The 14,518-nt window shown below is 51.4% G+C and overlaps 1 protein-coding gene across 1 annotated transcript in view; it reads left to right on the top strand.

Annotated features, from left to right (window-relative positions):
• The window catches only part of CASZ1 (castor zinc finger 1), a 139,070-nt gene that overhangs the window by 69,193 nt on the left and 55,359 nt on the right, over positions 1 to 14,518 (top strand). Inside the window, exon 3 of the mRNA XM_084822253.1 lies at positions 10,026 to 10,881. Within this exon, the coding sequence (XP_084678379.1) occupies positions 10,026 to 10,881 (856 nt within the window). The remainder of the gene's footprint in view (positions 1 to 10,025; positions 10,882 to 14,518) is intronic.

Genomic DNA, 14,518 nt, shown 5'->3' with positions numbered 1-14,518 from the left:
TTCATGTGTCCATTACACATTTGTTTACCAAGGTGTCTTGAATGTTGTCACTGCACATGCACAGATGTGCATGAGCACACTTTTCATAAGACTTGCAGCCTGCGAACGTGCTAACTCCGGCGCACTTGGCCCATGGACACAGCAGCCGGGGAGAGTCTCTCTGTCTCTCTCTGTCTCTCTCTCTGTCTCTCTCTCTGTCTCTGTCTCTCTGTCTCTGTCTCTCTCTCTCTCTCTCGGGCCCTCAGTTGCCTGGGCTTGCTCTTGAAGGTGAGAGGGAGAAGAGAGCATGAGCTGGTGTGCCAAGCAGGGCCATGCGGGGAGATGAGCTGGCAGATGAGGCACGTGGGAGACGGCTTCTTTCTCTGCCTTCCCCTCTGGAGGAATTTGGCTGCCACTGGCTCTGTGTCAGGAACAGCAGCTCCTACTGTGACACCTCAATCCGCCACTGCTCTGGCTCAGCTCAGCATACAAGCTGGATTGGACCTGCCAAAGCAAACTCATTAGAACAAATGAGCTTTCCCTTCCCTTCTCTTTTTTCCTTCCTTCCTTCCTTCCTTCCTTCCTTCCTTCCTTCCTTCCTTCCTTCCTTTTTGTTCCTTTCTTTCTCTCATCCCATCTTGGGAGCTGTTCTGAAGAAGGTATTTCCTTCCCTTCCTTTTCTTTCATGGTTGCTTTCTTTGTCACTTTGGGGGATCTTTTATTTTCTCTCTCAGCCTGCGCCCATTCCCCCTCCCCCGGCCACACACTTCCTTGACCTTTTTTTGTGCACGTATATATTTTTTTCTCTTGAAAAGCAAGATTTTTTTGCTTTAAAATAAAGATGGTGGGGAAAGAACGATGTCCACAGACTTCTTCCCTGGTTTGGAAACGTACACCCTTCCCAGAAAGTGGGCATAATGTCCCCATTATTCAAATTGTGGTTCCTCCTCCATATCTGAACTTTGGTGCACACCCCGCCCAGGGTTTTTACAATCTAGAGAAAATGAAAATGCTAAGGGAGCCCAGTTTAACAAGGAAAGGGTGTGTGTGTGTGTGTGTGTGTGTGTGTGTGTGTAAGTAAAGGCAACAGAACTGATAACGTGGTTGCACAAAGCACTGTAAAAATATGGTAGTGCTGGAATGGGACCAATTTAGATGAACATATGCAGAGCAGAGGGAGTAAGAAAAGGAAAAAAAGAATACCAATTCAAACTCTCTATTTTCAATATCATCCAGAAACTCCACTGGAAGGCTGGGCCCCATTGCTGGGCCCCACAGAGGAACGGCGCTTTTGCGTGTGGAGAATTCCCTCGCTGTCTGGTAGACCCAACTTGGAAAGCGATTTCCAGAAGGGGAGTCCAAGACTAAATTTGAGGCTCCAGACCACCAAGTGGCCAGAAGATAAGGGCAGTTTTTAAGGAGCTGCAGAATAGCTTTGCAAAATAAGAGGATTTTTTTAAAAATGTAGCTTCGAATGCACAGCATTGAGTTCCCAGAGGTCTACCCCCACCCCACACCTTCCCAAAAGAGAAGGGCATTTTCAAATGAAGTCTTAACTCCCATTCAGGTTTAATAACTTTGCTCGACACTTTGCCCTCTTTCCCACATCTCCGGCAAGCCCCCCTGATCTCGCCGATCCATCAAAATTTCTCCCTTTTGTGTGTGTGGGTCCGAGTTTCCCTCCCCCCCACACACACGCCCCCCCCCCATTAATAACGCAGCCGAAACTCATCTTGGTTCATCTGTCCCTTCCCTCTTCTCCAGCCTTCCTGAGTTCAGTGGCAACGCACATAATTATGCATATAAGATATAAACAGAGCTGTTTAATTATCCTTCGCCACATCAGTGACAGAGTAATTAACAAACATTGCAAGATCAATGAGGAAAAGTGTGACCTTCAGTTTCCTTTGATAGGAAAAGCCCTTGTCTGTTGTTGGCACAAGGTGATTGAGCTTGGACTCAGTGCTTAGGTTTGTTTTAATTTTCCTCCCACCCCACCGCACTCTGGTCCCTTGTGTTGCCATTTTCTATTGCACCCCTATTGCGGTTATGGGGAACAGGAAAGACTCTGGGGAACACAACGCGCAGGTCCAGCCCACGGGGACTTGCACAGCACCATATGGCAGGATTATCTTCTGCATTGTGCGGCCTTTGCATGCCTAGGCGGACTAAGGTTCCCACCCAAATTGTGTGCCCGCTGCAGGTTGGCAAGATAAAGGAGGGAGATTCAGAGGGCCCTTTGATCGACAGTTGTCAGCCATGAGAGCTTAAAAGTGAATCCTCCATATTTAGAGGCTGTGTACCAGATACTGGGGGCAAAATGTGGGAGATGGCGTTTACCAGATTACATCAGGGGCAGTGGGCTGGCCTCTCTAGTAGGCAGTGCTCTCTGGGCCTGATCCAGCAACACCCATCTTCTGTTCTTTTGAGTGAAGGGTACAGTAGGCAGTGCTGCATGGAGCAGCTGTGTAGAAGCACACTCAGTTTTGCCTGGTTTTTGGTATGCATTGGCTTTGCCAGTGAGTTTGTTTCTGCGTTGGTTCCGCGTCTGCCTGCTCATTCCTCCAGGGTAGCCAGAGCAGCTGACACCCGGTTCTCAAGGGTCTCCCACGCAGCCAGCTGACAGGGCCAAACCTCTCAAGCTTCAGTGTCCTGAACCCCATCCATCCTCTGGAGATGTAGACAGTCTCTAGCCTGTCTTTCGACCACTAGCCCATAAGCTGCGTTAGGCCCTCCCAGCCTTTGAAACCACCTACCAAGCCTCTTCTGCTTCCCCTCTTCCCTTCGTCACCCCTGTCCTTTTCTCTCCTGCTCGTGGCAGCTGCTGGCTCCCCCAGCTGCCATGTATGCTGATGATTCTGCACACGCACCATGACGGCAACCCTTCGGACAAATCATAGAATCATAGAATAGTAGGGTTGGAAGGGGCCTACAAGGCCATCGAGTCCAACCCCCTGCTCAATGCAGGAACGTGCTATCGTGTTATTAGACTGCCTGCCCTCACATACCTGTGTTGATCACTTATGGCAAAGGGTGCAGAACCTCTTTCAGCTCCAGGGCCACATTCCATTTCGGGGAAGCTCTTGGGGGGCTACATTGCAATGGTGGGTTGGGCCAAAGGCAAAGGGGGTGGGACTAAGGCAAAAAGCCAGGGGGGGGGGATGACAAAAATACCAGCATATTTTAGCTCAAAGCTCTTACTTTTGGTCACCCAGTCTTAGGAGAGACATTTCAGCCTTTTAGAATGGGGGAAAAGCTGCACAACAGCCAGGAAACCACCTGGGGGAAGGGGGTGGGGCCATCTGGAGAACTCCAGAGGGCCAAATTTGTCCCCCGGGTCTGATATTCTTCACTCCTAACATACATTCTTAAAGGGATGTGGGGCAGTGAGGGAAAAGAACAAACTTTGGTTAAGCTTCCCTGTTGGGTTGCCTGTAAGCAATGCTGAGCACTGGAGACCCAGTCATTGCAAGCCATCTGTAGGGTCTGAAAGCCTGCCTTCCTTGGCCAACCCTGCTTCTCTTTGGGCTTTAATACTGTAAGATGATGGTGATTTAATAGACTTATCTACCGCTGACCATATTTAAACATATCTCTAAGACTAGAGAAAACCAGTGAAAGCTCTTCCGAACGGTGGCTTTTCGGAGGGGTCAGGTGAACCAGTTCAGTGTGCCTGATACCCATAAGCTCAACGGAGAGTGTGACAATCTTCACACTTGCCATCCAAAACAGGTCTGGCAGAAGGTATCTGCAGATGTTTTGGATGCCACCTAGCAGGTTTCCTGAGCATTGGCCATGCTGGCAGAGGGCTTATGTGAGCTGATGTCCCAAAATCCAGAGAGCTACCTTCTGCTCACCCCTGATCTCAAGGAGAGACCAAGGGCTGGCAGGGAGAGGTTAGGCCTAGAACCGCCCTGGGAACTATTGTCTCGGGGCTGAGCAGGATGTGACATTGACATGGCACCCTGGTGTTGGTCTGTCTGGAGCCCTGTGTTGACAAAAGGGGACATTTGGAGGTATTGATGGTTGCAGTGACTGAAATGTTATAGTCCTTTTGATGTTCTGTTGTTGCTGCTACGAGCTACCTTTTGAGCCCAACTCTGTGGCAAAGAGGCATACAAATATTAAAGCAGACATTTCATGGCACCTTTTCCAGTTGGCTGTGAGGATCTGACCCTAAAGTCAGGAATAGCAGGACAGAATGGAAGAGTTGCCAGTCATTTTAATATCTGAGATACATGTTTTCCTTTTGGTCCCTTCTCCCAGGCAGTGGAGTTGCTCAGAAGATCTTCCTTCTCTCTCTTGCCCCCTACACGTGCCCTACAGTTTCTTGGAGTGCCTTCCATCCCACATGCACACAGTGGCTTGTTTCATGTCCGTCCATCTGTCCTCTCCCTCTCTCTTTTCTGGATCTTGTTGCTGCACTGTGTTTACGGTTCCTTTTTGCTGCTGTTTGGTTTATTTAGGTTGTATTATTTGGGGGGGACGTTCTGTTGCTGATGTTTTTAGTTTGCAAACCGCTTTTGAAATGGATGTGAATTGACGCAGTATATAAGCGTTGTTTAAATCATGGAAAGGAAGCTCCACCGTGCTCTTGCCTTCATGGAGTTGGCGTGCCCCTTAGCAATAGAAATGGTTTCCCATCGGGTGGCTCTGATGGGTTCGCACACAGCTCTCTGCAAGGAAAGGTCCGTTGCCCTCCTCACTCTTTCCAGCTGTGGGGGGCACTTTCTGAGCCTCCATGCGCAACCAAAGCAGCTGGCCAGAGTTGCCAAGCCTTGTTATGAAAGGATATGCTCCAGAGGTCCACAGGGAGTCTTTCCTTGCAGAGAGTCCCATGTGCGCATCAGAGACCTGCAGGGTTTTGAATCACCACTGTTCCAAACAACCTGAGCCCCAAAATGCCAGCAATGCCTCCTGCTTTATCGAACTCCCCACCCCCCAATGTGGGCCAGACCTCCCTCCCGACTCCCCCTCCTAATTTTTCCATTCAGATTAGAAAATGAAACCTGGTTTGGGACACCCTCCCCGTCCCCGAGCGTCCAGACCTCCTGCTCCATTTGGGCTGTTTTGCTTTCCCTTCCATATATAGTGTGTAGCTGTGGGCTATTTTTATCCCCCGTCGGGTTGTGTGCGGTTTCTTTTTCTTTTATTTTTTTCCTTTTGCTAACTCCGGATCCTTTGTGATATGAGAGCCGCTCGAAGCCAGCCACACACGCACAGATGTCTGCTCTTTCGCAATGCCCACAAATGGACAGGTGGCAGAATTGGAGGGAGGGGGGAGCCCCTTTAGATCCTTCCCGCTGGAGCAGGGCCCAAGGAAGTAATGAGGACAACACGGTGGGAGATTTTGCCAAGAGTCCCCCAAACCCAGAAAAGCAGTGAAGTCTTGTGTGCTTGACCCCAAACTTCCAGTGCTGCAGTGACCATTTCCCAAGCTCTGTCTCTATAATCCTTTGGGGTCCTTAACCTTTCTGTTGCCTGACTTGACCATTGTGACAGAGTTCTTCTGGGCCATGACACCTACACAAAAATCCCTGGAGTACAGAGGGAGGGGTAAGCCCTACTCTCCCTGCCCTGCTCCTAGGGAGTTGTTAAAACCAGTAATAGTTTAATTTCCATTTCAGATTTCTCTCTGCTTTTCATGTGGCTTTCTTCAGGCGTGGATGGGCTGAATCCTGAGAGCAGCCATCGGGGTGGGGTGGTGGTGAGATGAAGGGATTGTTTTTCAGGCCTGAGAAAAGATGAAAAGCGGGAAGACAGGATTTAGCGGAAACAGGGAAATCTTAGACCTGGGAGAGACAGAATTGTACGGAACTGATCAGTTTTGTCAGGTCTCTAGTGTTACGCTGGGGAAAAGGCAGCAAAAGAGGCCAAAAGCTTTGAGGCAGAAACCTTTTATGTCGGGGCTCACAGATGTGGAATGCCAGGCTTGTGGCACGCCAGGCGGCTGGGGAGAAGTGGCACAGGGGAGTCCTGAGCTGCTGCCCCCCCTGCCATGACCCTCCCAGGGGCCAATAGACAAGCAAAGCTAGGATGTCTAAATAAATCTGTGGACCTGCTTTAAGACAGAGGAAACTGGAGGTTGTCAAATCTTGCTTTTCCCAATTCTTTGCTTCCTCCATTCACCCCACTTCAACCCCCCCCCCAAAGACCTGCTTCCCCTGGCCTCTTACTCCACTCCCCCTTGACTCCATCCTCACCATTTTCTGTCCATCCCAGACCACGTTTGCCCTACTGAGAGATTTTAGATTTGATCAGTGCTCAGGAACAGGCTGTGTTTCGCTTTGACTTTGTGCAGTGGAACACTGGAAGCTGCCTTATACTGACTCAGACCATTGGTCCATCTAGCCTTGTATTGTCTCCACCCTTTGGGAGGATTAGTGGGCACATTTGGAATTTTGAGAGAGTGTCATGGGTGCTCTCACAAAATGGCTGCTGCGGGGTGGGGTTTGCCCATTCATAAAACGGCTGCCGTGGTGGGCATGGCTGGTCACAAAGAAGGCAAACTGGTGAGGCTAAAAGAAAAGTCACTTGCCCAAGATCCCAAGTACCAGGCAGAGGTGGGGGCTGAGCTCCAAAGCATAAAAGCACTCATTGGAACCCAAATAAAGATGGCTCTGGCAGGCAACACTTTGCTTTGCAGCAGGCCAGCCTCCCAGTATTTCAGTTTTAAAAATCTTACATAAAATAAAAACCAGGAGAGGCAGGGATCCTGGCAGGCACCTAAAGAGATGGCCGTGGGCACATTGGTGCCTGTGGGCGCCACGTTGGAGACTCCAAGTCTGCACTGAGTGACAGCAGCCATCCTGGGTTTCAGGCAGGAGTCTTTCTCAGCCCTGTCTGGAGATGCTGGGAGCTGAACCTGGGATCTTTGGCACACACACCCTTAAGCCGGTGCTGTACCATTCGGCAATGAGCCAGCATATTGGAGAGGAATGTTGGAAGCTGCCTTCTCTTGAGTCCGTCCAGCTTGGCATTGTCTGCACTGACTGGCAGCAGTGGCTCTCCAAGGATTCAGGCAGGGTGTCTTATGCTGGGAGGGAACCAGGAGCGCCTGCATGCAGAGCAGGGGCTCTGCCACGGGCTCCGTCCATTCCCCTAGGAAGGTGCCTGCTTTGGGAAACATTAAAACAGTGTGACTAATTTTAGGGCTTCCCATTGTTTACTTATTTCATTTATATCCCACTTTTTCCTACAAGAAGCCCAAGGTGGCATACCTGATCCTCCTCCTCCTTTCTATTTTATCTTCACAACAAGCCTGTGAGGTTGGTTAGACCCCCCTGCCCCCAAATCCCACACCCTACGCTACACCACGCCGGCCCCGCCGCTGCCCTATACCCTCCGCCTTGGGACAAATGAAAACTCTTGCCCTGGGTTAAGAAGCGAATGGCTGGGAGGGATGGCGAGGGAGGCTTGAAGGACTCCTGCCCACACAGTACATCTTCACTCTGTGGGGAGGAAGCGCAGTGTGGGGGAAAGCCGTGTCAGCCTGAAGCCCAAACGAGGCCGTGCTGACACCTCGGAATGATCGTTATCTCCTCCTTTGCACTGATACAAAGCGACCTCCACGCTGTCCTTCCAAGTGACCAGCAAAACGGCCTCGTAGGGTTCCTCGGGGGGCCATTTCTGGCCCAGAAGGCAGGATAAAAATCGTCATCTGCTTCCCCCCCCTCCTCCTTTTTTTAAAGTAACATAAAATAAATGGCCAGCACTGAAGCTCAGGAAGAGGCGCTCTCTTTGCATCCTCCTATCCTATGAAATGGCAGGTTACCCTGGCTCCGAGCCATCCCTCCCTTTCTCTCCCCCACCCCCAGATCCTCCTTCTGTAGGAGACGGGAGCCCAGCCCAGCTTTGCTCCCCGATGTTTGGCAGCTCTTTCCCATCCCAGCACTTTTTTATTAGCAGGGACACTGATGTCATCTTCCACTCCCTCAGACTACAATCACAGTCGCTGGTGGGGAGAAGTGAATTCCCCAGGAACCATCTATTGTTCCTTGTTGTAATGTAAAGTATTTGGGGGTAGCCTGGTCTTGAATGGGCAATTAAGAACCATTAGCTTTACAAAAGGCTTGCTCCTAGCAGATGAAACCCCCCTGGAGAACTGGTTTGTTGATAAGGATCAACACAGCTACCTGCAATTTTGGAGACTCCTCCTTGGGTGTGTAGCTATGGGAAGTGTCATGTTGAGCGCCTGCGACTCAAAATTTACCACTATACCACTGACTGGGATGATTTTGATATAGTGGTCTGATCTGGTGAAAGCTCTGCCAATGTGTTGAGCTCACGACTCACCACTTGAAAGCCCCCAGCCCGAAAGCACCCCGATACACTGGGATACGCCGGGATACACCAAATACACCAATTGCAATATTCACCAGATCAGTTCTCCACACCAATATTTCACTGGAAACAAAGCTTGCTTGTGTTGGCTTCCTCATATAAGAGAGAACACTACAGGGATAGATTCAAAGGTGCAGATTGTGTGCTGAATTGTATTCTGCAAACTCAGCTTTCATTTTTTATTTTTTAAAGTATGTTTCTAGTCCTTAAGTTCCCACCACTTGACCCTTTGTCAGTTACGCAGCACAGCTGTGTTACATATAGAGCAGCCTTCACTACCTCACCTCCCTTGCCCCCTTTGTTGTTTGTATCACACTAAAGGCCTGCTCCAGCACAGGTGGATGATTAGGCCCTTGGGAAAGCATGGGTGGTGATAGGAAAGGGAGCTTCACACTTTCCTTTAAATATATACATGTCTGTCTGTCTGTCTGTCTGTCTGTCTTCCCTCCCTCACCCCGTAGCCACCTCAGCTGATCTTTCTCCTTGTCCTTTCATGGTCTGCTTTGCCTTTTGTTTACGCAATGCCCCTCCTCCCCCCTCATCTCTCACCTTCTCACCACACCTCACCACGTGCTGATCACATTTTCCATCCCCAGCTGCATATCTCATCCTTCCATACCCATTGTCCCTCTTCCCCTTTTTCCTCCCTCACACCGTTTCTGTCACTCCCCCCATTTTTTTAAGAAGTGAAGATGGGCCCTGCTGGACCATTCCGAGGGCCTGTATCATTCAGTATCCTGCTTCCCACAGTGGGCAGCTAGATGCCCCTATGGGAAGCCCACAGCGGGACAGCCCTCTGCCACGGGTGCTCCCCATCAGCTGGCATCCAGTGACAAACTCCCTCTGAACATTGCTTGCATTTAGCCATCATCACTAATAGCCACTGGTAGACCGGTCCTCCAGATATTTGTCAAATCCCCTTTGAAAGCCATCTCAGCCAGGCATTGGCTGTCACCACATCTGGGACATAAGTGAAGGATGTGTTTGCTGAAGAAGTATGTTGCCTTCTGTCCATCCAGAATCTACTGCCAATGAATTCAAGCAGAGATCTAGCATTATGAGAGAGGGAGAAAAACGTTTCCCTGTCTACTTTCTCCGCATCTTTGATCAGCATGGTTGATGGTCAGGAGTGCTGGGAGTTGTAGTCCAAACCATCTGGAGAGTTAATGGTTGGGAGAAGTTGCTCTGTTGTGTCCCTCACTGTTGCTCTCTTCTTCTGCTGTCCCCCCCCCCCCATTGCTTCCTTCCTTCCTGCTCCCTCCATATGCCTTTCTCTGGTGGCTGTCTCCTCGCTGCCATCCTCACACACGTGTGCACACGAGGGGAGCGTATGGCGCCTTTGGCATATTGGCAGTGGCCTTACTTCCAGTAAGATTACTTTTTCTTCATATTAGGCCAAGGCGAGAGTGCAGAGACATTTATGAAACTTTGTTTAATGTACTGAAAAGCCATCGGCTAGAACATTTAGGAAATTGATTTTCCTGGCATTGATGAACTCTTTTTATTTTACCCCAGTATTAATTACTTTTTTTAAAAAACAAATTAATTTAGGAGTCGTAAAACCGAACAAGTGAGCCAAACGTCGGTAGATCATGTTCTGTTTTCTCCCCTCTCCCCACCACCGCACCCCGGCACGGGAAGAAAAGGGGAAACCCACCCTCTGAAGTAACCCATTTTTCTCTCTCTCTGTCATTTTACTCCAGGGGAGGGCTCGTCGCTGCGGGACTACGCCGCTACCACCATGAACGAGTTCCTAGGCATGTTTGGTTACGACGACCAGAACATGCGGGACGAGCTGGCTCGCAAGATTAGCTTTGACAAGCTGAATGCTGCTACCTCAGAGGCTGCCCCAGTCGCGGCTGGCACCGCCACCTCCCTCGCCGCTGATGATGCCATGAGCAAGAGGGCCCGCTTTTCCAAGTACGAGGAGTACATCCGCAAGCTGAAGGCCGGGGAGCAAGTCCCGTGGCCCCTCCATCCAGCCAAGACTGAGGAGCTGGCCACCAAGCTCAGCAAGGAGACTCCTGCGGCCCTGGGGCAGCCCATCCGGCTGCCAGCCCCTGACGCCTCGCTCCTGCCGGAGACGAAAGCCACCATTTTGCCTCTGCCCTCCCCCAGCAGTGCCCAGATGCAAGGGCTGATGTCGCGGGCCTCCAAGTATGACTTCTTTATCCAGAAGCTGAAGACAGGCGAAAGCCTCCGGCCCCAGAACGGCAATAGCTACAAGAAGGCATCCAAGTACGACCTGGAGAACGTCAAGTACCTGCATCTCTTCAAGCCGGGTGAAGGCAGCCCAGACATGGGCGGGGCCATTGCCTTCAAGACGGGCAAGGTGGGGCGCCCCTCCAAGTATGACGTCCGGAACGTCCCGCAGAAGCTCACCCCAGTCAAGGCACCGGTGCCCAGCCTGGCCCCCAACCCCCTTACCAGCACCCCCAGCAGCGCCCCAGCAGCCGGATCTGAGCAGTCGGTCCCTTTGTCCTTCAACACTCCCGAGTACCTGAAATCCACCTTCTCCAAGACGGACTCCATCACAACTGGAACGGTTTCCACTGTTAAGTAAGTCCGCCTCTGTTCGTCGCCTCTCTTCCTTCAGGGATGGGTTAGGAAAAGCAGAGTGGAGAGGCAGCAAGCTGTGCCCTGGCCCTCCTCTGCTCCCCCGCGGAGCTGAACATGCTAGCTGATGGCTGGCAGGGATTGGGCACATCTTTTAGAAGATCCAGAGCCTGGGTGGGCTTCTTCGCCACATTCCTGGCGTCTCCAACGTGGTGCCTATAGCACCAGTGTGGCTGCAAGCACAGCTTTTGGTGCCTGCCCGGCTCCGTGATTTTTATTTTGTTTCTTAAGACTTTTATCAATTCAAAAAAATCTTTTGAACTTGGGGGCTGACATGCTGCAAAGGGAGGTGCTGCCCTCCAGCACCATCTTTATTTGGGCTCACAAGAGTGGTTTTCTGTTTTGGAGCTCAGCTCCTAGCTCTGCCTTGTACTTAAGACTCTCGGACAAGTGACTTTTCTTTGAGTCTTGCCAGTTTGCTTTCTGGGAAATGAGTGTTTTCTGATTGCCTATGCCCACCATGGTAGCCATTTTATGAATGCCCAGCAGCCATTTTGTGAGAGCACCCACAACACTCTCAATTCGAAATGTACCCACGGACCCAAAAAGGTCAAAGAACTCTAATATATTCCGATGCATGTACATCAGTGTCGGTCCCAGAAATCCAAAGGGCCCAGTTCTTCGCAGAGGAAGGGGTTCAAATGACGGCTTCCAGACTTGGGTCCCTGGTGTCTGATTGTAGCAGGCGACATGGAGCACGAGCGCTGATGCTAAGGGCACATGAGGATTGGCGCTGGAGTGCCAGGGCGCTCGAGGCGCCCTCGAGCCAAGGGCGGCAGGCAAAAAAGGGCTGGGGTGTGGAGGATGGGGGGAAGCCCATGTTCAGAGGCAGGAGAAGTCTTGGGGTCCTTCAGATTCTCTCACACAAGGTCAAGCGGATCCTGTCTGAGGTGAGTTGCTCACCGGAGTGACTCCAGCAGGATGAGGAAGTAATGAGCACGTGTGGATGGATTGATGGTGCTGGTCAGCAACAGCTGCAGCTCCACCTGCCTGCCTGCTTTGGTTTGGTAAAGCTGCCTTCCTCAACCTGGAGCTACCCTGATTTTCTGGCCTACAACTCCCATCATCCCCGGCCAGCACACTCAGCAGTTGGGAGTAATGGGAGTTGTAGGCCAACACACCTGGATGGGCAAGGCTGCAGCATAGTCAAGGCTCTTCCCTGGCCCAGCGGCCAAAGGGAACAAAGGCCCTCCTGACCGTGAGCCTCTCCCTGCCTTGCGATGGTTAAACCCACAGTTCCCCAGCCCTGCTGGCTCCTAGTGGAGCTCAGAAGATCATTCTAAGAGATCTTGCTGGCTTGGTCCCTGAAATCCAGTGTTTCTCAGTTGAATTGTGGGGAAGGCTGGGATCTTTTCAGACTGCATACCGTAGCCATGGGAGGGGGCCGCATTTCAGTGCCAAAGCACCTACTTTGCATGCCGAAGGTTCCAGGTTCAGTCCTAGGAATCTCCCAGTTGAAAAGGAAGGAAGCTCCGGTAGCAGGTGACACAGAAGATCCTTCTTTGCCTGAGCCAACTGGAGTGGCAGTTGAATCGGACTTCAAAACTGGTATCCTGCCCAGGGCAGCCACCTCACTCTGCCTAATGGAAGACCCAGCCCGGCATGACAGGGCCTGCGGCCAGAAGCCTCAGTCACTGTCTGGATCATCCCAGTGGGGCTGACACTGGCAGGGGTTTCGATCCACAGATCTTCCTGGTATGGCAATACTGAGTATCGTGGAGGGGACAGAGGAGCCCCACTGGCCAAGCAAGTTTCCTCTCAACTGGAGGAGCAGGGAACCTCTTCCAGACCAAGGGCCAAATTCCATTTGGGAGACGCTTTCGGGGGGCCGCCTTCCAGCAGTGGGCAAAAGGAGCAGAGTCAAAATACAAAAACTACCAGCGTATTTTAGCTTCAAGCTGTCAGTACCAGTAACTGAGCCTCAGGAGGGGCATTTCACCCGTTTTGAATGGGGGCAAAATACATAAAAGCTGGGAAAGCACCAAACGATCGGCGGTTAGGGGAAAGCGGGGGGGAGAAGGTGCATAGGAAAGGGGTGTGGCCATCCAGGGAACTCCAGGGGGCTGGATTGGAATGCCAGGAAGACGTTTTTTGGCCTCTGGGTCTGATGTCTCCCTCCCCTGCTCTGCTGGCTGAGACACAAACCCATTGAGGTTCCGCTGCCTCCAAAGCGGAGCAGGTAGGTCCACTTTGCAAGCGCAGATGGATCCTTGGGAAGAATTCCCAGCAGCTATTGTGGACAGGGAGGCAAGTATCAGAATGACACATGTCGGTAACTAGGGACCAGTCTTCTGTTAGGGCTCATTTTTACCCCCTCTCCCATGATGGTGGCAGGGATGTGTGTACCGGAAGATGGGTAACTCTTATGACTCTGAATCTCACCCCTGCTTCTGTTGCATCATTTATTCCACTTCTCTAATACTCCGGAATGTCAAAGAATTAGTGGAGGAATTTGGAAAAGGGCGGCAGAAGGAGCCATTTTAAGATAAGCTGGCCGCTAGGGCTGAAGTGAACAACAAAAACAGTCAGCCCTGGGTGCATTGCAGGTGGCCGCTTGCTGGCTGGGGGGATTATGGGAGTTGTAGTCCAAGACATCTGGAGGATGCCAGGTTGGGGAAGGCTGGGTTTGCCTACTTCATCACGTGGCTGCATCTTGGCCCTGTTCCTTGTAGGCTGGCAATCTGCCCGGTCTCGCACCAGGTCGATCAGACAGCCACATCACCGCGCAGCCAGCTGTGAGACACCTTGAGGTTTTTTAATCATGCAAATCAGCCCAGAGTGACAAGGGCAGCCAGATGTGCGGCTGCCAACCCTCGACACATTTGGCTTGTGGGCGCACGCGAGTGTGTATGCTGTTAATCACAACCCTGGTTCTGTTTCCTTCCTGCTTTTCAGTCTGTCGCACCCCCTCTTTCCACCGCGGTTGGGGATGAACCTCAAGCGCCATCTCTGCTCTGCCCGCAAGACTTCCTTGGGATGGGGGGAGAAGGAGGTCACGGTGGTTGTTGTGCTGAGCTTCTACGTGGTTTCCTCGCTGCCGTGAATTGTGAGCGTCCTGTGAGAGCTTTGGAAAGCTGAGTATGCTTTTCACTGGACTCTAGCAGGCAGCTCTTTCCTCTGTTTTATGGACATTGGAAGCTGCGTTATACGGAGTCAGGCCCTTGGTCCATCTAGCCCAGTATTGTCAGTACTGACTAGCAGCAGCAGCTGTTCAGAATTTCAGGGAGGAAACATTTCCAGCCCTAACTGGAGTTGCTGGGGATTGAACCTGGGACTTCCAAATGAAAGCACAGGAGAGACTTGCAAAGTCCCTGCCCTTCTACTCATCAAGCAACCTGCCTGAGCAAGGGGTGTGTTGGATGGGTTGCATGCTGTTCCCGAGCAGAAATCCCATGGTTTAAAGGAGGCTACCTTCTAAGGGTTTACATCATCCTTCTCCAACCTGGTGCCCGCCAGATGTTGTGGACTTCAACTCCCATTAGCCTCAGCCAGCATGACTGATGGTCAGGAATGCTGGGATTTGTAGTCCAAAACATCTGGAGGGCACCGGGTTCGGGAAGGCTGGTTTACATTGTAGTGT

This window comes from Heloderma suspectum, chromosome 15 (assembly GCF_057233095.1).
Source record: "Heloderma suspectum isolate Gila_16-S chromosome 15, 16-S_ref, whole genome shotgun sequence".
Classification (NCBI taxonomy): domain Eukaryota; kingdom Metazoa; phylum Chordata; class Lepidosauria; order Squamata; family Helodermatidae; genus Heloderma; species Heloderma suspectum.
This window is presented reverse-complemented; position numbering and strand designations above follow the sequence as displayed.